Source organism: Rhinatrema bivittatum, chromosome 4 (assembly GCF_901001135.1).
Source record: "Rhinatrema bivittatum chromosome 4, aRhiBiv1.1, whole genome shotgun sequence".
NCBI lineage: Eukaryota > Metazoa > Chordata > Amphibia > Gymnophiona > Rhinatrematidae > Rhinatrema > Rhinatrema bivittatum.
The window spans coordinates 423,711,049-423,733,851 of NC_042618.1; the positions used below are offsets into that span (position 1 = coordinate 423,711,049).

A 22,803-nucleotide genomic window follows, 5' to 3' on the forward strand; every position below is an offset into this window, starting at 1 on the left:
ATGGCTCTTTCTTTTTCTTTTTAAACTTACATCTCCCCCCTAGCAGAAGTTACCTTATGTGGCAGGGGATCTGGGTGTGCACCCAAGCGCGTAAGTATTCATGTGCACATCTCTCGGCCATGCCCCAAAATGCCCATGTCCCGCCCAGACCTTGCCCGCACCCCACCCCTTTTTGAAAACTTTTAAGATGTGTGCGCGCAGCGAGAGATGCGCGTGCATCTGGGTGGCTTTTAAAATTAGGTGGGCGCACGCCAGCCTGACTTGCGCGCGCATCCCCCTACTTGATGCACTCACCGGGCTTTTAAAATCTACCTCTAAGGGTCTGCTTAGTGCTATCTTGAGAACAAAAGCTGAGCTCAGTCAATCTGTTCAGCTTTTCCTGCAATGGCGAACACCACAAATCAGCCCCTGAAAGATCAACATAATGAGGTCAACCATAACGGTGGTCCCTCGGCTGACTTGTGTTGTAGAACTTCAGAGAAACATCTGGAGTGTGAGAAGAGATGTGTCGAATGAAATAGTCTTGGGATAATATCTGGGAGCAGTTCAGATCCCCCCCCCCCCCCACAGAGAAGATTCACCCCCCCTAAAGGTCTGCTGGATCTCCACTTCTGAGCCCATCACTGGAGCCTCCGTGTATTGTGCTATTGCCACTCGGTAGGCCAGAGGGTGGGAGGTGAACTTCCAATGAGTGACTGATTTTCCAATGGGGAATGCCTACGACAGTATTTGTAAGTATCTTGCAATCCTAGATTGATTTTCCTGAGAAAGCATCAATTGCACTTAGCAAGAAGGAGTCTGAGAATCAGAGAAGCCAGCGTCCATGAAAGGGATTCACAGTCCCCTCTCCTTGACCACCCTCCACTGCTACCGCCCCCAGAAGGCATGGCTGATGATATCTGTCACTGGAAAAACAGTTATTAGATTCAGATTTGTTTTATCCCTTTAGAGGTCAATATTCAAAGCTGCCTGTTTAAGTAACTTAGCCAGATATCATTTTATCCAGCTAAGTTACAAGGTATATTCAGCAACAAGGCGATGTTGTTGAATATATGCATATATATTCCTGCTTAGCCACATAAGTTATAACGCTATGCATCTGAGACCGCATATCGCTACATAGCCGCACAAATTATGCAGCTAAGTCACTCTGCTCTGATCTGCCCATTACATGCCCACAATTTATCTGGCTAACTTTTTAGCCGTATAAGTGACTTTTGCGGCTAAGTGGCAACTGCTGAACCTAGGCGCATATTCAGTGGTCACTAGTTAGCTGAATAAGTTAAACTTATCCAATTAAATAGCGCCGAATGACCTCTTAGTGGGCAAAAGAATATGATACATGGAAAGGATTTCAATACCTTTTGCATCCAGATACAGCCAAAGCCTTTCAAGAAGGCATCTTCCCTATATACACAGGGCCAGAGGAAGCATTGTGTTCCTTCAAAGCTAATCCACCCTGAACCACCACTGCTTATATTTATGTATTTTCAATTTTTAGCCCACTCCAGTGAGTAACAACAATAAAAAAAAATAACAGCACAAACAGCATAATAGTGTTAAAAACATTATTATTATTATTATGTCCAATGCAAGACTAGGTCCAGAAAATGTAGACACCCCCCCCCCCCCCCCCCTCCGATACCCCAAACTTCTAGCTGTGGTCTGGGCGCTTTGTGAGCTTTACTGAAATATTTCTCAGTTGTTGCTCCTCTCAATGTTAGATTTAGGATTATAATGTTATTTCCACACTCTGCCATAGGCTGCACAGTGCACCATGTCTGCAGTTACAGAGAGAAGGACAGAAGAATAAAAATCCATTACAATGTAACAATATGTTACAGTTCTGCAACACAATGCTGCAACAGATCACTCAGCAGCTTTCCTGCTGCTCAGCCAAGCCCTCTGTACCTGGATACAAGCTATCTTCCCCACTGAAATGTTCCACAGGTACTTTCTTCAACAAAATGTGATATGGATGGAGAAAGAAAAGGCAACACAGCAAAGAAAAAAAAGATAATGAGGATTTAGAAAGCACCATAAACGTAGACAGCACTATGCAAGATCATGTACCAGGTCACAAGTTCCCTTTCCCCAAAATATGTGCACAGAAACTCAGTCCAGTCATACTGTGAGTGGTGGTTAAGGGGATTGATCTGGGGTCTGGTGATTTTCTCAAATATTTTTAGATGTATGATTGTGGCTGGATGTGGATGTAAATGTTTGTGGACATGTATATGTTTACGTGTGGGATAGTGTTAGTGTTTGGGTGGATGTGAGTGCTGGTTTCAGTATGTGTGTGTGTTGGGGGGGGGGGGGAGAATGCCAGTGTTTGGGTGGATGTGAGTGCTGGTTTGAATGTGTGTGTGTGTATGTGGATGCCAATGTTTGGGTGGATGTGAGTGCTGGTTTGAGTGTGTTTGTATGTGGATGCCAGTGTTTGGATGGGTTTGAGTGTGTGTGTGTGTGGATGCCAGTGTTTTGGGTGGAAGTGAGTGCTGGTTTGAGTTTGTGTTTGTATGTGGATGTGGATGCCAGTATCTGGGTGGATGTGAGTGCTGGTTTGAGTGTGTATGTGGATGCCAGTGTTTGGGTGGATGTGAGTTGCTGGTTTGAATGTAAGTGTGTGTGTTATGTGGATGCCAGTATTTGGATGGGTTTGAGTGTGTGTGTGTGTATGCCAGTGTTTGGGTGGATGTGAGTTGCTGGTTTGAATGTGTGTGTGTGTGTGTTATGTGGATGCCAGTATTTGGATGGGTTGAGTGTGTGTGTATGTGTGTGTATATATATATATATATATATATATATATGTGTGGATGCCAGTATTTGGATGGGTTTGAGTGAGTGAGTGTGTGTGTATGTGTTTGTGGATGCCAGTGTTTGGGTGGATGTGAGTGCTGGTTTGAATGTATGTGTGTGTGTGTGTGTGTGTGTGTGTGTGTTATGTGGATGCCAGTGTTTGGATGGGTTTGTGTGTGTGTGTGTGTGTGTGTGTGTAGATGCCAGTATTTGGGTGGATGTGAGTGCTGGTTTGAGTGAGTGAGTGTGTGTGTATGTGTTTGTGGATGCCAGTGTTTGGATGGGTTTGAGTGTGTGTATGTGTGTGTTTATGTGTGTATGTGTATGTATGTGTGTGTGTGTGTGTGTGTGTGTGTGTGTGGATTCCAGTATTTGGGTGGATGTGAGTGCTGGTTTGAGTGAGTGAGTGTGTGTGTATGTGTTTGTGGATGCCAGTGTTTGGATGGGTTTGAGTGTGTGTATGTGTGTGTTTATGTGTGTGTGTGTGTGTGTGTGTGTGTGTGTGGATTCCAGTATTTGGGTGGATGTGAGTGCTGGTTTGACTGAGTGTGTGCATGCTGGTATGTATATGTCTATGTATCTTTGGGGATGTGTTTCCATCACTGTGGCTGTAACATGATAATATAATAAATGATGGCAGATAAAGACCAGATTTGCCCAGCCAGTCTGCCCAGATGAGATTCTTCCACTTTTGTTAGATGAACATATGAATTCTCATATGTAACCCACACCAACTCCTCCTTCCCCTCACTATCTTAACCCTTTACTCACTGTTGCCTTCCATATCAGTCCTAGCGTATTCCCTAGAATATATTAAAAGTGCTAACCTCCACCACCAACATAGGTAGGCATTTTCAGGCCTGATCATTTTCAGCTTTGATTCTTTCAAGACCAGTATTTAATCCAGCACCCAGACCCTTCCATGTCTTCTTACCAAGCTCTGCAACAAACCCTCACAGTCACCAAAATTAAAGAGGCTGTTGGTCAGAAAAGAAAATCCAGTCTCCCCATGCCCATTAAAGTTGGCATTTAACTATGGACCCTGTATGCAAGTTATCCCAGTCACTTTGGAAGCCCAGTGCAGTCACACCACTGCTGTTTTGGGCTGTAACTGCAGCTGCATGCCCTTAGTGATCCTGTGTGCTCATCTCATGCCTCCACCACCTCTGGGAGTTCATTCTGTATATTCATCAGCCTTTCCATGAAAAAAACATTGTTCAATGTTGCTCCTGTGTCCACATCCCTGGGGTCTCATACCAAAACATCATGTTCTAGAGGTCTCTGTGTGTGAAGTTTACGCTGCCTCTGCCTTTACCTGCTCCAGACTTCAGTTTCCAGTGCTGTCCAGCTGGCTCGTTTTGAGCAACCCTTAAATTCATCAGAAACAAAAATGTAATAACACAAACAAAACACCACCACTGGCACAACTTCACTAACAAAAACAACTTCTCGCTTGCCTCTCCCTGCCCACTACTACCTCCGCCATCAGCAGCAGCAGCACTGGGGAGCAGAGAGAGGTGAGACCTCATCACTCCTGAGAAGTGGAGGAAAGCAACCTTCTTCATGGAAGAGGGGGCAGTGCAGGGATTACATTAGGGTTTATGCCAATTATTTGGACTATGTTTTGCCCCCCTCTTGCAGAATGCCGGTGTCACAATCATGCTGAGAGCTGTCACTTTGACCTGAGCGTCTGGCTGGGCTCGGGGAACCGCAGTGGTGGAGTGTGTGACCACTGCAAGCACCACACGGAGGGGCATCGGTGCCAGCGGTGCACCTCTGGATTTTACAGGGACCGGGGCAATCCCTCCTCTTCCCCGGCCATCTGCAAACGTAAGTGGGAAAGTGATTTGCAGCATGATTTCGGCAGGCAGCTAAAGTTTCCGGGAGACTGGGATGGGGATGGAGATGGAGGAAAGGAAGTGAAAATGACATCGCATACAATATCCCCTTCCCGCTGCCGATATCAAAACTCGCATTTACTAAATGGTGCACAGAGAAAGAGAATGCATGTGAATAGGAGCTGAGCACTGCCACCTCACTACACCTGGATTTTCAAAAAGTATTTATATACATTATAGAATTCAAAACTTCCCTAACTTACATAGCTCAGTATTTAAACTGAAAGGACATTTGTTTTCCATCTTTTTTCCCTGTTTTTCATCAGACTGTTCTGCCTCCCCTTTGCTGTTCTTTTCTCAGTCTTCTGATTCCTTTGCCTGGCTCTCCTGCCCTTCCAAGTGTCTCCCAGGTAGGGATGCGCATGGGGAAAGCTTTTGTTTCTTCTCATTTACTATTTTTTTATCTTTTTTTTTTTTTTCATTTGATTTCTGCATTTTAGCACCGGGAAAACTTTCAGATTATGTGCAGAAGTGTAAAGCCTGCGGGAACTTTTTACCTGCATCCTTCACACCGATTTTCAAAGGGATAAAGTTCCCTCTGAAAATTGGCTTGGAAAATGTAGGTGCACAGACCTTCACCCTTGCTATGTGTGTGCATGCTTCTTCCGGTAAAATATACATGAGCACGTTTGAGATTTCAGCAGCACAGGCCAGCCCTGTCCTCGGGATCGCCTCTCCGATGTGCTTGTAAATTTATATGTTTGCCTTGCCCATGCACATTAAATAAAACAAAACATTTTTTTTTTTTGTTATTTCAGATAGAAAACCACACAAAATGAAAAAAAAATGTTATTGGTGTTTTCATCTCTTCCTCACATCCAGCTTTCTCTGATATTTGTTCTCTCACTTTACATCATGTCTATCATCATCTCTTCCCTTCCATCACTCCTCTCCTTCTCTCCCAGTGTCCTCTACTTGTTTCACTCAGCCACTCCATCTTTATTCTATTCTTTCAAACCATTTTCCCCTTTCCAATCTTTGTCTCTTACCTTCATTGACCACCCCCCCCCCCCCTCCCCTCTCTGTCCCCGGCTCTCTCCTTCTGCCTTTGCATCAGAGGTGGCATTCTCAGCCTCTGTTAGAATGGGGAGGATGCAGATGCAGGATTTGGCACTCAGTGAGCACACTCTAGTGGCCAGATGTCAGTGGCATTTGCAGATGTTTGCAGGGCCCAACACCCTGGGGTTCTCCTCAAGTTATTGCTTGATCTGGATTCCCACTCCTATAAAAAGCCACTCCTATAAAAAGAAAAATACAGGATTAAAAAAATGGCAATATATAAAACAAAGAGATGCTTCTCATGTCTTTGAGCCTGTGAAATGCCCTCATAATGCTTCTTCTAATCAAGCCTCTTCCAGGGAAAGAAAAAACAAATGGAAGGATCCCCAAGGAGAGTTCATCAGTCCCACTAGTTGAATGGGACACCCTAGCACAGTCTTGTTATGTGCCTTCAAAGCAGAAGTAAAAGCAGCTGCCTGTAGGACTGCCAGGACATTGGATAACTTTAAAATTTATATTTGAAAACCAGTTGTCTGTTTTAAAACTATGGCCAGGGTCCATTTTTTTTTCAAAGGAGAAGGGACCCCGTTAGCATGAGATCAGATTTTCAAGGTCCTCCTGAAAGGGGAGATCAGAAATGAATCCCAAAGAGGTGTCTGTCTTAAAGCACAATATTCATTGCGCGCTCTGCTGCCACGTCCCTCCAACATGTGACATGCAAACACTCTCCTTGCTCCTTACCCTCTGGGGGAAATTTTGTAAAGTCACTTTTCTTTTCACATTGCAGCAATACCTTGTCAGAGAAAATGCTCAGCTGCCTCACATTTGGACAGGCTTGTTTGCTTGCTGTGACATCACGTCTTCTCAATATTATTGCGCAATATTATAATGTGGAATGGTTTTCTTTAGACTTTCCTTTTCTAAGAGCAGGCCACTTTGATTATGTGAAGAAAAGTTGCTTATTAAGTTAATAAACTAAACTAAAGAGCAAGATGCTAATGGTAAATGCCTATTCTTGCTGTCCCTTGAGCCAGTGTGTGAGCCTTGGTGTTTCCTACCCTAGTCGGCCATGTCCCACTAATGCAGAAAGCCAGAAACACTAGCTGAGAGCCAGAGCAAACACTGTTTAAAGGACAGTGGGTTTCAGGTGAAACCTTAGAAAGTCATCTCTCTCCTTCTAAGCAGCCTTTTGTTAAGGCTAAATAAATTATACCCTTGCGTGCATTGGCCACAAGCCTTAAAAGAATACTTTTGAAAGTGATACAGTTGTTGTAACAAAGACAAAAGGACTATTCTAAAAAAAAAAAAATCCTTTGCTCCATTTTTCTGTGGCTTCCATTTGATATTAAATACAGAAAGCATTTGATGATGTCTGGAAGCCATCAGAAACATTTGAACTAAAAGAATTAATCCTAGAATGTGGCGCAGTTCATATGGTGTCAATGGATCAGAAAGGCAATTTCCCAGGGAAACTGCATGAGAGGATGCAAGCATGCATGCCTGTGTATGGAAGCTTGGATGACTGGTGGATGACAGCATGCAGTGAATGAGAATGCATAACCAGTGTGTGCAAAATCTCGCACGCTTGTGTAGAAGAACGTAAACCACTGGTTCTTCAGTGCAAGTATGATATCATATGAAGGCATGCACTTAATAGGTAAGAAAATATATAATTGATAGAGCAAAGCGCATATGATTGTGTATTGGAACATGTGCAACTGTACACGATGAGAGGGGATCATGCAGGTATTTCACATCTACCTGAGAATCAGAGTTTACATTAATATTGTGATGGTTGTCATCCGTGACGTGCCTCAGAAACAAGCAGCCAAGTGCTATAGAGCAGAGGTTCCAAACCTGTCCTGGGGGACCCCCAGCCAATCGGGTATTCAGGATGTCCACAAGGCATATGCAAGAGATAAACTTTGCATGGTTATCCTGAAAACCCAACTAGCTGGGGGTCCTCCAGGACAAGTTTGGGAACCACTGCTGTAGAGTCCAAACCAGGCCACCAATGTTAGAGGGACTTCTGCCTAGGCTAGCCACCTTTCCTTCGGTGCTGGTGGCCAGTGAGGTATGAAGAGCGGGATTAGACTCCAGCAAAAGCAGGGAGCGAGAGGCCTGGAGCACGGTGGGGAGCAGGAACAAACCAGGAGACCAGGAACCCAGAAGGGAGAACAAGCAGGAGCACAGAAAATAGAATCTGAAGGCAAAGTAGTATTCCAGATGCAGGAATGGAGCCAGAGTATGAAAACTGGAAGGTAGGACCAAGCTCTGGCAACTGACTGGTGAAAATGCCTCAGTATAAATACAAATGTATACAGGAAACAAGATGGCTGCCAGGGAGCCACAGGCATCACAGAGTTAGAATAAGCCAGATAGCCCAAGCAGCCCACAGTGCCACCTGCAGGTTGGAGGAACACTCAGCAATGGATCTTTACAAGCCAGAAACAATTGTTGCTTATATTTATGCTTGATTTTCTGGGGTGTTTTGGGGCATTTGTGCCCATGCCAGGTTTCCTTCATCATTATTATACCAATTTTCTCTAAATGCCAATAACCATCATACAACCTGCTTCATTTGACACTTTCTGTGGAGAAGAGCAGAACATGCCAGCCCTCTGTTATCAGCCATAAGCTCATGTACTGAGCCAGGGCTTTCCTCCTGTCCTTGTTAGCAATCATAGGCTCAGTTTTAGAGGCCTCATTCTCTGTAGAAGGGACGCCTAACCTGGTGGAGAGGTTTATTTAATGTAAAGTGCTCTAAAGCTGAAAACCACAAAGCATTGGTTGTAAACTTGTGATTCAGCTTTAAAATACCCAAAGAAGATTCCAGCACTAATATGCCAGTCAGTCCTGGCCGTTATTCTTACATGTCAGTAATACAGCCTGGGCCTATAGATGCACAAACATTTAGCTTAACAGAAAAACTGGCTTTGAAAAATAGAAGAAAATTATTATTTTTTTTTAAATGGATTTCCAAAAGTAGGCTCTGAAAAACAGAGGAACATCATTTTATCTTCTCGAACATAAACATTTCTCCAAGTGAGCAAAAATCTGAAAATACAAGTAATTCGGAGTAATTCTGAAGTAAGAGCAGAGTCTCCCTGTAGTATCAAGGCTCACCTCACTTTCTTTTTTTTAAAACAAGAAAAGTCATTTCCCATTTGTGAAACTGTAAAAACAAACCAAAACCAGCTGGGACTCAGCCTATTATAAAGCTAGATCATCCAGGCCTTCTCCTCTGCAGCTGTGCTGTGGCCACCAGGCCAGTGGCTTTCACTTTCTTAGCTGCCAGGAATGAAATCAAGGCCACATGCTTGTTATGGCACCACTCAGCAGAAGGCTGAAATGGACGACCCAGTTCAGCACACACCTACTCATTGTTAGGTTGACTGCAAAGGATTAAACAGTTTTGATATGGTGTGAGATATGATTAGACTGGAATAACTTTGGATTCCTTTGTTGTTGTACCTCTCGACAGTGCTTTAATGCCCAGTCAATGTGGGAGAGCGGGAGGTAAAGCCACAGATCTGGCACATACTGACTTGAAAGAATATGTTTATTAAACTGGCCTCCTCTTCAGTGCAGTAATCCCTTGTGCATGTGAAAACCAGATGGATGATCCAGGAAAACAGGCCCACTGCTCTATGACTTTCCTCCTTCCCTAAGGGAGGAAGGAGCAAGCTTCATACCAGTGACAGTGAAGAACTTTCCTGTCAGTCACAAAATGGAGCCAGGTGCTTGGTACTGAACCCCATCTATTTATTGGGAATCAAGTCTGAGAGGGCATCTCGCACTTTGAGAGTGCAGCACTAGAGAACTACAGCTGTAATTCTGGGCTTTGTTTCCTACAGAATGGATCAGAACCAGAAGGAAGAAAAATGGTGTTATTCATTGGAAGCTGAGGCTGCATTATCTCTCTGCAAAGTGTCCAGTTCAGGATCACCTTCCCTTGCCTACACCATCCTTTCACTACATCTATTTACAGCCTTCAAACAAACCTGATGCTGTAGCCTGGCTGGCAGTTTAATTGTGTATTCACTAACCATCATTGATAGCTCATTTTGCACTGACCTGATGAAGGATGTATAATCCTTGAAAACTAGAAATGTTATGAGGTTGGTCTGATTAAAAGGACTCAGCTGACCTGACCTCTGTTTCTAAGTGAAATCTCTAGGCAGTAAATGGAGCATCAGCCAGATGGTTTGAGAGGCCTGAGGTGTACAGCTGGGAGGGAGTGGGTGGATCAATCACAAAGAGCAGAGCACCCTCTACAAACCTCCGCATTTCTGAGGACATACTTTAAAATAATTCTGGCAGTGAATGCAGAGGTTAAACTAGTGGTCTCAGAGCATTATAATCCTGAATATCTAATAGGAAATAGAATAGAAGGAGTACAGGAAGTGACATGCAGGGACGTTGAATGGAGGATCAGTACATTCGTTGGTCTCTTACATACGGATCCTCATTAATCTGTTTGCTGTATTCTTTATCCCAGAGTATTCCCATTTTACTTCCTAATCATGATTTCCAACTTCAGCCTCAGCACCCACAAATGGGGCTTCCTACACCTTTGCTTCCTTCCTTGGGGGTTATCCTATCCCCTTATAGACAAGTAATGGTGTTCTAATTAGACAACTGCAGGTCCCATTCCAATGGAAATAGTTCTCATTGCTGGTGCCGGTGAAACGCACATTAGGAATGCTTTGTTGTTAGCTTTGAGATTTTTCCATTTCTCTTCATCCTACGCTATAGCCAGCCAGAAACAGCAACATTTTGATATTGGTTGTAGTAGAGGCCAGTTATTCTAGGTCAGAGTACAAAAATGCTCTCAAAAGAAATATTTGCTGATACTAATATTTAATCATTTTAGGTGGAAAAAAAAAATTCCACACATACTCTGATCTAATTTCCAGGATACATTGAGGAATAGCCCCTTGTCTTCTAGCTCTATGTTCTTAGGAATGAAAGAAGAAAGCAAGAAATCAGTCTCCAAGTCACAGTTTAAAAAAGGGGCTGACTTCACTTTTATAGCATTCAAGTTAACTTTTTATTTTGGATGAAGTCAATTAGCAATTCTATTCCATTGCATGCAGTTTCCCTTTCTCCTACATTAAAGTACCACATGCGTCCAAGCTTTCAGTTGTAAGCACCCATGCATGCTCTACCTGCCTGCTAAATCTCAGTTACCCATTCTACTACCCTGGTACCTGAATCACTCAAATATGTCCTTGAGAATTTTTCACACAAAGTATATATTTCAAAACTGTTTGTGAGATTCAAGCTAGTGTAGTTTCTGATCAAAATTGAAGGTTGTTATAAATAGGCAATATTTAAAGCATTTAGAGTACCTTAATCAGTTGGCCTGTGTCGTACATTGTATTGATCTCAGCCATAGTTACTCCTGTGGTATTTTTTTATTTTTAGCTTGCTTGTGTCACCCCATGGGAACCACCAATGCAACCTTCCACAGAAACTGGAGGTGCCACCCCAAGACAGGATTCTGTTACTGCAAACCTGGTGTAGCTGGCCCACGCTGTGACAGATGCATGATGGGCTACTGGGGGTTTGGAGTGAACGGTTGCCTCCCCTGTGACTGTGCTATGGACTGTAACCGGCAAACCGGAGAATGTCTTAACAGGTAAAGGCCTTCCAGAGACCAGATTGCTTTCTTGCAGGGGGAGGGAAGGAGCCACTGTGATGAAAGGGTAGATCTTTACTAGATGGCTCAGACGTGCTCTTTTTGTGTCACTAACTTATTTCAGGTAAAGTGACAACCCTTCAAATGGAGATAGTGTGGAATTCACTGAGATTTTTTCATGTATTTCTAGTCAAAGTAATAAAAAAAAAAAAAGCAGATTAGTGGTAAGATTAAATGTTCTGGACACACAGATACATTAATGATATTAGAACTGTATTGCAGGTACACTGGTCCGTATTTAACAATATTGTAAAGTTGTCACACTGTTCATACTTCATTTCACTATGCTGGAAAGCCAGTAATCACTTAGAAGTGCATGGTTCAGAGAGGGGTATCTTAAAAGGATACTTGCAAAACAAAGAAGTTAGAATATCTCAAGAGAGTGGCTGTGGTAAAGCCTGGAGTAGTCCAGCTAAATTTAAATAAATAGCACATATATATGAATGATGCCAAACTGCCTGAATCCATCTGCTAATAAATAGGTTGTGAATACAAATCAAATTGGAAATATAAATTTAAAAAACATCATTTTAATTATCTGCATGTGAATATGAGAAATTGGAACAGTAGGATTGGAGAGTTAGAATGCGTGGTATTTTATGAGGATATAGACATTTTATTTTTATTTAACAAATTTACATATCACATAATCAGTAAAATTAAAAAAAAAAACAATAAAGGAAATTTACTTAATTGAACCTCCATAATCATAAAACAATACAGCACAAAACAAATTGAAAACACTGCTGAAAGCTCATGAAGTGGAGAGGCCACCACCCAGAAATGGCAACCAAAAGAAACTCCATACACCTTAGGGCAGGTCTTCCCAAACCTGTCCTGGGGACCCCACAGCCAGTCGGATTTTCAGGAGATCCACAATAAATATGCATGAGTTAAATTTGCATATACGGAGTCTCCATGGTATGCAAATGTATTTCATGCATATTCATTGTGGATCTCCTGAAAACCCGATTGGCTGTGGGGTCCCCAGGACAGGTTTGGGAAGCCCTGCCTTAGGGCATAGTCAGGACTTAATCTGCTTGTGAAATCTGAAATAACCTCAGAGACATGGAGTAAGGAGGGTAACCAATATGTTAAATCATATTATTAGAGTGTAACCTTGAGAGCTGTGTGGAAAATGGTGGGAGAAAAATTGAAATAAGTAAATAAAGGTACACTGAGATTTCAGGGTATAAATTATATCAATATGACAAGCAGATCAAATTGTTAGAGGGGCAGGCAGCACTACATGTGAAAGGTAAGAGTATAGTAGTGGGTGCAAACTACTAGCCGAGATGAAGAAACAGACTGTGAAATGCTAGCAGGGAGAGAAGCTTTGGTGGTGGTGGGATTGCATATGGCTCCTCCTAAGTGGCCCCTCTTCCTTCCCACAAAATAAAAAGCATTGGTGGCAGTGTGACATCACAATGTTTTTAGTCTGCTCCACCACCCCCCCCCCCCCCCCCCCCGGAACCTTTCACTCATCCACTCTTATTGTAAAACAGGTGGAGAAGGATGGAGGCCTTGCAGCTCCTTTGATGCTTCCTCTCTCCACCCCTGCCAGGGCCTATATGTCATGCTTTGAACCACATGGTTTAAAGCATGATGCTCAGACCCCAGCAGGGGAGGAGAGAGGAAGTGCAGGAGGAATTGCAAGGCCTTCATTCCACCTGTTTTACAATATGAATGGATGAATAAGGAGATTTGGAGATGGAGGCAGTGTGAATGAACCGGGGATCATCGTGGAGGAGGGGAGGGAGGGAGTAAATGAACCAGGGTTTGCTGTGGAGGAAGAAAAGGAGGGAGGGAGTGAATGAACCGAGGATAACCTTGGGAGGGAGGGAGGGAGTGAATGAACCTGGGATCATCATGGGGGTGAAGGGAGGGAGAAAGGGAATAAATGAACTGGGGATCACTGTGGGGCATGGAGGGAGGAAGTGAATGAACCAGCGATCACTGGGGTATAAGGACAAGGGAATGAATGAACTGGGGTTTGTGGGGTAGGGGAGGGAGTGAACCAGGGTGAGTTGGGAGAGGGAACCAGGGTGAGTGAGGGAGGAGAGTTGGGGGAAGAGGGAGGGAACAGGGTTTGTGAAGGTTGTGGGAGGTGGAGGGAGTTGGGGGGGGGGGGGTGGAGGGAGGGAGGGAACCAGGATTTGTGAGGGGGAGGAAGTGAATAACAGAGAGTGAGGGGATGGTGGAGAATGGAATTAAAAGAAGGAGAGTGAGAGGATCAAAGAGGCTTTGGAAGTGAAAATAAGGGAGAGAGGGGATGGGGTGTGATTTGGGGGAGCCCTGTGGCTTCCTTCCTTGTTCATTCAATCCAAGTCTTTCCACCTCCTTCTCCTTCTCCTCCACCCCTATCCCTAGTCCTCTCTCTTTCCTCCTCCTCTTCCGCTCTTATCCCCAATTCTCCCTTTCTTCCCACCTCCTCACTATCTATCCCTCTTTCCTATCCTCCCCCTTACTCCCTCCTTTCCTTTCTTTTCCTTGTCTCCCTGAATATTCCTATCCTCTCCTCCTTCTCTATCCTTCAACCCCTACTGCCTATGATTCCTTCTTTATTTCCCACCTCTCTTCCCATTCTCTTTCTCTTCTCTTCCCCATTCCTGCTCCCTTCCACTCCTTCCTCCCCTGCTCCAATCACTAATATTCCTTTTCCTCTAACAAAGAACCAAATAAATTAACTGGATAGAGACTTCATTCATAAAGTAAAAAAAAAATTACATTGTTTTCAATTGCAAATATATACAAAATTATGCAAATTTTTCACATAGTTGCTACAGAATTTTGAAAAATCTGCCACAGAATTTGCCAACTCTTGCTGCAGAATCTGGAAAAGTCAGCCACAAGAAACTGAGAGCTCTGATTCTAATTAAACCATTATTGATTGGTTCAATGTCTTATCCAGATATGCTAGAGAAGCTAAGTTTCTAGATACCATAAATAATTGTTCCATGGAGCATCTAGACCTAGAATTGATGAGAGAGAGCGCTACTTTAGATCTAGTCCTCAGTGGAATGCAGGACCTGGTGCAAGGGATTACTGTGGTGGGGCTGCTTAGCAATAGTAATCATAATGCAATCATATTTGACATAATCATTGGAGGGAGGACATTACATAAAACTACTGCAGTAGCATACAACTTAAAAAAGTGAAACTATCACAGCATGAGGAAATCAGCTAGAAAGAAACTAAAAGGAGCAGTTGCCAAGGTTAACAATGTGCATGAGGCCTGGACGTTGTTTAAACATACCATCTGGGAAGCCCAGATAAAATATATTCTATACATTAGAATAGGTCAAAAGAAGACCAAATGATTGCTAGCATGGTTTACTAGTGAGGTGAAAGAGGCAGTTAAAGCTAAAAGGGCAATGGTAAAAAAATGGAAAGCAGACCCAAATGAGGAAAATAGACAAGAGCATAAGCACTGGCAAGTTAGATGTAAAACAATAGTAAGACAGGCAAGAGAGAATTTAAAAGAAACTTGCCAAAGAGGCAAAAACTAATGAAAATATTTTTTCAAGTTCATTTGAAGAAAAAAGCACATGGGATCAGCTGGGCTACGAGGAGGCTGGTATTCAAATAAAAAAGCTGAGCTTCTACAATTAAACACTTAAGTTGGGTCTCTAAATTAGGCACCTATTTTCAGTCAAGTTTAGAAGCCAAGGTTTTCAGCTGAAAATTCACCTAAATTTAGGAGCTTTAAACATAGACATATAAATGTAACTGTTCATTTTCCTAGATGTAGGGTCCTAAGTTAGATGCCTAGTGCTGAAAATCAGTGCTAAGTGTCTAATTTTTCCCATCCCTAAATCTTCCCCTTTCACTGCTCACTTTTAAAAACTAAATTTAGGATGGCACTTAGTGCTAGACAATTTATTTTCAAATGGGACAATTTAGGAGCCTAACTCCTAAAAGGGTCATGCAATAAGCTGTGCTGAAATTCAGCACACATTTTCTGAACCCAGATTTATAAACAAATTGAATTCCCAGTGCAATAAGCTAATAGTATGCTAATGCATCAAAAGTTAAAAACATGGTAAACTAAGGTAGCCATATAACTTTAGGAGAGGTGAAGAGCAGTCCTAAAGTTAGCTGGATAAACTTATCCAGTGGTTGCCCATGTTAGCCAGGTAACTTTCAAACTCAGCCATCAATTAAATATGGACCTCAAAATTCTGGCCATTTAGATAGACACAGTTTAATGGGGAAGAGTCAACATGGTTTTAGTAAAAGAAAGTCTTGCCTTACAAAACTACTTGATTTTAAACAGGTGGATATAGTGATGGAAAAATCCAGAAAGATGCTTGACTGCATAGGGAGAGGAATGGTCAGCAGAAAAAGGGAGATGATATTGCCCCTGTATAGATCCCTGGTGATGATTACCATCAGCTCATGTTGTTGACAGGCAACCACTCTTAGTGGTCTGACAATTGTGGTTGGAACTGCCCAGCGTTTGTGCTTTGCTGTGTGGCTCTGCAGCATCATCATAGAAGCAAATATTGATGACGTCTTGCATATCCTATCGCTCTATATTCTATTTGTGCAATTGGTTGGGGCTCCCAAAATTGGTTGTTGGGGGGGGGGGGGGGGGAAAGGTGCACAAATGCATTGGCCCCTGGGCACTGGAGACCCTCGCTTCCATGATAGCAAAGTAATCTGACAACTTTGACTTTGTGATGTCACGATACGTTCAAACCTCCCTACCCTCTTGTCACAAAAGTGGTACTCTTTCCACACCCCCCCCCCCCCCCGTCAGAAAGTGACATCATTTAGGGCCACCCCAAAGTTCAGAGGTAAGAAATCCCCTCGGACCTTGAACCAAGGCGGAAAGTTTGAACATTGCCTTCTTATTGCCTGAACTGTGACCATGGTCTTGTGTGGTAACTGCAGCATTATAAAATACTGAGCAACGAAGGTAATGAAGGTGTGCTGCACTGAGCAGTTGATATGTGGCAGTGTAGTAACAGTGTGCATGCAGATAACATACATTTGCTTCACAGGAAATTTTGGAAAGTTACATAGCCAGGGTCAGATCTGCTGGGACTGGCAGGCAGGGGGGTGGGAAGAGTAGACGTTACCTCCAGGGCTGTAATGTTTCATAGGACAGAGTTAAGTTCCAATGTCCCCGATCCTCCCCCCCCCCCTTTCCCCCAACCTCAGGGTCATTTTAAGGATGAATCACTACTAATGGAAAGGTGCCTGTATCTATCTCCTCTCTGTCCCTTCAGCTATGAGGCTCCACATTCTTTCAGCATCCCTGTTGGTGGGCGAATCCCTGAGCTCACTGAAACATCAGCCAATGAGAGTGAAGAAGAATGGAAGTGGAGCAGTGAGCAGGGATTTTCTGCAATGAGGCACCCAGGTATCCAATGAAAGAGCAATTCAACTTAATATAAACTTAAGGAAAAATCCAGCTTGAGCAGGGAAATAAGAAATCATGTTAGCTGAAATAAATGTTCCTCTGGGTATCTAATGGTGCTGCTTTAAGAGTTCATGTCCTAATAACACCCTGATCCCGCCCCCATATGCAGTGACCTAATGTTGCCGTATGGAAGGCCTTGGTGCCTCTCGGCTGTAAGAAGAAATCTATCATATACAGAGAAGCTGCTGGGTGTACGTCCATTCGCTGTACACCTGTCCTGCCAGCAAATCCATGTGTGCATCAGTTCAAAAACATCTGGGGACAAACATCTCCCAGTACTAACAAACAAATGTATTGCTTCCACCTTGGATCTTATCTGTTGACACATACGGTTAGCTGTACAGAAGGGCTTTCCCCATTCCCTATCTTTTGAGAAAATACAGCACTCATTACTAGAAAGCAGCCAAACCCAGCTCCCTTAATGCGAGCAGTGACCCTGCCACAGGCAGATTCTGGTTTGTAAAAATGTGAATGTAGCTTTCAGGAACAATATCTCTGAATGCTTATACCCCACTAATAATTACTGCACAAAATAACATTATCATGCACCATTTCTCACCTTCCCAGTGCTGTATGGGATTCATTCATGAGACAGAGGGCTCCTTGGATATTATTCATGAATGATAAACTGAGATTTGGATACATGAAATCTCAGTGGCTTAGAAGGTGAAGTACTACAGTGAAAAAGGACCATCAGGCAGCTCATCTCTGCCCGCTCCTTTGCTGTAGAAGGGCATCATCAGGAACTCTGGAGGTAACTGTGTCATGGACAAAGTGTCCCAGCAGCAAATATGAAACCATGAAGCAAGGTCAGGTGGCTAGAGAAGGAAGAGGAGGATCCTTCAGTGAGAGAATGCTGAGAGGCATTTGGCGCTGGGAGTAATCAGGCCTCCTTTTCCTTTCCTCTTTTTCCATGATCTCAATTCTCCTCCAACCCTGCTGTGTCACGATGCCCTGTGCTAGAGAAGTGTGTCTGCAAGGAGCGGCTGCTGGGAAGCGTGGCTGACTTCTGCCGAATGAAGTATGCATACGGTGAGTGGCAGAGAGATTGACATAGAAACATTAGTAGATGATGGCAGGAGAAAATCAATTGGTCCATCCAGTCTGCCCAGCTATTCCTGCTAAGGAAATATCCAACTGCCAGCTGTAGCTTGGCCATTTGTAGGATAGCGCTCCATGACCAATTAGTTTTTGTTTGGAGGTATAGGTTGTATTGGCAATGTCCCCATCACCTACCAGTCAGCTTGCAGAAACCAACACACACTTGCATTCTTTCAGTAAACAGTACTTTGAAGACTCTTAGGAGTTCAGTAACATTTTCATTTTTAAAAGTCAATAAATTATAGGAATATCAATGAATAATTTTTGGACATCAATTTCTCCCATTGCCTTATTTTTTTAAGAACTCCAGAGACTTGGTTAATCTTCCATGCTCTTTTGCCACACCAGTCTGGTTTAAATGATCTCACATTCACTTATAACCTTCTCTGTCCCTATCTGGCAGTGATAAAAGCAAGCATTCTGTCTGCCCATGACAAAGGAACCCATGCAGAAGTTGTAGTGAAGGTTAAGAAGATTCTGAAATCAGGCAAAGTAAAGATCACACGCGGCAATAGAAGCATCTACCCCAGAGTCCTGGACCAACAGAGGCTGCACCTGTCCCATACTTAACCCTGGTAAGTTCTGGGCCTGGAGGGATTTAAGCGGAGAATATGAAGGTAAAATTCACTGATCACAGGAAAGAAGTGGTCCTTGTGTTACTGTTTTACTGAAGGCTCCACAACTAGAGAAAAATCACCATGTAACATGAGTCCCTTTTCATACCTTCCACTGGCTGATGCACCAGCTGTAATGGGTAGGAAAATTATTGATTATTTTGTCATAGAATACACTTAAAAAATAGCCACTGCTATTACTAGCATCAGTAAGATATTTCCCACACAGTTTCCAATGTGAGTCTTATATATATTTGGAAAGACAGAAACACAACATTGGAAAACCAGGAACAGTTCATCAGACACTTCATTAACCACTGTAATGTTCAAAAGCTTTTCCTCTGATCCATTCTTTCTCTGATTTCAAACAGCTTGAAGTTGGTCTTTTTTTATGTTGATTCTGCTGACTTTTGTCCTAGTTTCAGTCTTTCTCTGGACTACTCTCATGTATTCTTGTTGCCCCAACTGTCAGTCCTTATCACATCAGCAAACATTTAGGTGTGGCCAAGTGGTTACTGTCCTGTTTTCTTCTGATATCTGCACAGTTAGCCTCCTGTGTAACTACTCTTTAATATATCCGATCTCATTTCTTGTTTGTTACAAGCAGGCTAAGAAAAATGGCATATTTATTCTCATAACTTATAGGCTTTATATCAAATAATTGCACTAGTAATATTAGCGATTCTCTGCTCCACTACTTTCTATCGCAGTACAAATTTCTTCATGTAAACTAAATAACTGCTTAAAATAATTTCCCACACCAGTCTGCATGATAATAATGCTATCAGTCATGACTGATGTCATGTGATGATGTTCTGTGTGAATTACCACCTCACTTTGTTAGAAGTTAATTCCAGTTTCTCTGTAGGCCACAGTGATTTTGGATGATTTCTCCTAAATTGACTATGGACTATAATTGCTGGCTCAACCCTGTGTAATATGATAACATCATGCAAAGCAGTAGCTATGTGGCTGATCCAAGGACCGTAACTGCTGGCTCACCCGTGTGATCACATGATAAAGACATTTAAAATGGTAGCTGTGAGGCTGATTTTTTTAAAATTTGGAAAAGCAAATTTATATCCTATTAGAGCACCTAAATGTATTAACTAAATTCAGAAGGTGCTTAAATTTAACACCTTAAAATAGGGTAGGTACAGAAAAGGGGCCAGAATGTGCTTCACTTCTTGGTTATTTGTGAAAAATGTGAAATTTGTGTTGAAGATTTTTTGGCTCAGGTCTGACAGTTAAGGCATTTGTGTTCCAGGTCACATAGTGTAGCTCTCAAGGGTCAGCTTGGTGTGTTTTTGAGAGTCATTGAATCACATGGGCCTGTTTTGAAAAAATCCCCCGGGCTGATATTTTCCTACAATCCGCCCCTGCTTAGGATCTTTCTTCTAAGGGGCTGCCTTACATTTGGGTTTTTGAAGGAAAGAGGGAAAAGTGTTAATGTCCTTATTCTGTGATTACTGGCGGGTGTTACATGGACTGCGGCCTGGAGAAAGAAAAGTGACTTGCCTAAAGTGGGGATTACACCCAGAGATCTTAATGCTGATGTTTTAATTATATATCACATTTAGTTTATGTGCATTTATTTTTTTTTAGGTACGGACTATCTGATAGCAGGACAGGAAGAGCCGCACAGCAAGAAGCTGTTAGTCAACATGAACAGCCTCGTAAAGCCGTGGAAAGTAGTTCTGGGAAAGCAAGCAGCAGACATTCTGCAGACTGGGTGCAGATAATTCTTGCCTTGTGCAAAAGGGAGGGATTTTTATATTTTCAATAGCACAGATGATGAAGCAACCAATGAAACATGGCCCACTGAACAACAGAATGTGCTTACTTCTTCACCATTTAAAGGAGTTTTGCATAACCAAGCAATGAAGGAAGGCTTACCCCTTCCAGACCCCAAAAAAAACCCCTTTCCAACAGGTGCTTGCCTCTTAGAAAAAAAAATTTCTCTCAGCAAAGAGAGTCCCCATCATTTAAAAAAAAGCAAACTTGCAGCTATCAGTTTATTGATTACAAACCAAGCCTGCGCAGGCCATAGATGAAAGCCATGCTCCCTGTGCCCTTTTGCAGCTCTGCCAAAGCTGTTCAAGAATTTTGCTGGAGACTGAAACACATCAGATGGCCTTTTAGCTGTTGGATTGCTGCAAAACCAGAAGATCCATGAAATAAAATGTTCTGAGCCAATGGCCATCTTAGCAACAATGGGCCATTATTTAACTGTTATGGTCACATTTGCAAAAAAGCAATATAATAAAAAATAAATAATATGTATTATTTCTATCCACAATCTTTTGGGTCTGTAGCATGCTGAAGTTATAGGGAGAAGGATAACAGCAACCAGGCTAAAATAATGAAAGGCTAATACTAGTTCAGTTAGGGAGGACAGCCCCTTCACTCTAGCAGATTATGGAAAGCCACACGTGCAGACTCCAAGGTCCTCCACAGGGCCATGTGTTCTCCTATTGCTGAGCTGCTAAAAGATAATATATCAAAGAGCACTTCATTTAGTTTAATCATGCATATGGATCAGCATTTCCCTGGCCAAAACAAGCAACAGAACATTGTATTATATGCTGTGCTGACCAGATATGTGGGCAATACCACTTTGTTTTATTAAAGAGACAAGTTAACTTAAGATAATTTGGCAAGCTCCTTACCAGAATGTACTAAAGGACTGGATAGTCATCCTGGCACCTTGACTTCACCAGAATAGTGGATTTCAGCTGAGGAAGAAGAGCTGCAGAAGGTCCTCACTATAGCTATTGGATAGTTCTTGTCCATGCCTCTAAGCTAAAGTCAACCCAGCAGCCAGGCTAGGCCTCTGGCAGATGTTGGAAAGCCCCACACTGATACATATCAGGTTGGGCAGTCATATGCCTCTTGATAGTATTTATGCTTGCTGAATTACAGTCCAGTCCCATGCAGAGGGACAGAAAGCTGTGGGAAGTCCTGTAGAAGCTAACATAGTCACCTATTGTCTTCTCAGACACATCCCTTTGGGCACATGCTTCTTTTAAGCTGGCTGCCTAGCTGTTAGCATTACAATGAAGATTTTGCCAAGGACTGGGAACACATGTAACACGTGCTTGTTCTCATAGATATTGTGAATCTGTTAAGCAGACATACTATGAGAATTTGGAAGAAACGCACAAGAGGCTAATTAGAGAATTTGCACTTTTAATGCCCATAAAATAAGCTGGCCACCCAATAACTCGCATACAGAAACACAAAATGTGATGGCATGTGAAGACTGCAAAATAAAATCCCTCTCCCATCCCAGCAGCCAAACACATCTCATTAGCATTAAAGACAAATCTGACATCTGGTTTCATTTTTTTCTGAAAGTCAAACATTTTTCTATGTTCAGATGGGGAGCTCAGAATACCAAGACCCAACTTTTTTTTCACTATTTCAGTTGATTTTGAGTTTTTCTAAAATAAAAATAAAATCAGATAAAGGAAAATGAAAGGCAAACAATTTGAAGACATCCATAATCTTCTTTTGAGCATTTTCTGCACAATAAGGTTAGCAAAGCCCTCAGCTGTTGTCTCAACTGCACATTGCTTGGTTTTTCTGCAGGGAAGACTAGTATTGGTCCAGTCCTTGATAAAGCAGAAGACAAAGGCGGAGGCGGGGAGCCAAATCTCAGGGCAGCCTTGGGAAGAAATTACAAATTTGATGGACAGAATTCCAAGTGAAAAAGCTTTTGCATGTAGCAAATAATCTATTATCCATACTCAGCAGTACAGGAAAATAGGGTTCCAGTCGCTTTCTCCCATATTATCACCACAGTCTAAAGTTCTTTTGAAAACAGAGCTAATGGCACATAGCTGAAGATAAAGGTTCGCAATGACTGCACTTGTTCAAAAGAGTTGAGCATGGAATGCAATTAAGACTGTTGAAAGGGAGAATTAAATTTAACAGAGATAAAAAAGGAACTAAGTATATTATAACGTATCAGTGGAAGAATAGTAAAAAAAAAAAAAAAAAGAAAGTGTGGTCAATCAGAGTCAACTAAAGTTTCTTTAAAGTCACAGCATTGTCACCCTGCAGAATTAGCCGAGCACCCCAAGGAAAACCACAGGAGAGGAACACACCGAGAGTAGTTTTAGATCTTCAGGACATTGAGGTATAAACAGGATTGCGGGGCACAAACCACTAATTTAAAAAACGTGGCTTCTGCATCCTTTACCTTTTTACATCAGGGTTCTAGGGGAAAGCAAAGTGAGCACATTAAAAGAAAAGAGA

At 42.6% G+C, this 22,803-nt stretch overlaps 1 protein-coding gene across 1 annotated transcript in view; it reads left to right on the forward strand.

Annotated features, from left to right (window-relative positions):
* The window catches only part of LOC115091250 (netrin-4-like), an 87,916-nt gene extending 65,338 nt beyond the window's left edge, over window positions 1–22,578 (forward strand). The window contains 7 exon segments of the mRNA XM_029601373.1: window positions 4,441–4,629; window positions 11,127–11,340; window positions 16,635–16,768; window positions 17,792–17,860; window positions 18,333–18,454; window positions 18,456–18,504; window positions 20,149–22,578. Of these exon segments, the coding sequence (XP_029457233.1) occupies window positions 4,441–4,629; window positions 11,127–11,340; window positions 16,635–16,768; window positions 17,792–17,860; window positions 18,333–18,454; window positions 18,456–18,504; window positions 20,149–20,285 (914 nt within the window). The 3' untranslated portion in view covers window positions 20,286–22,578.
* The last annotated feature ends 225 nt before the right edge of the window (window positions 22,579–22,803 follow it).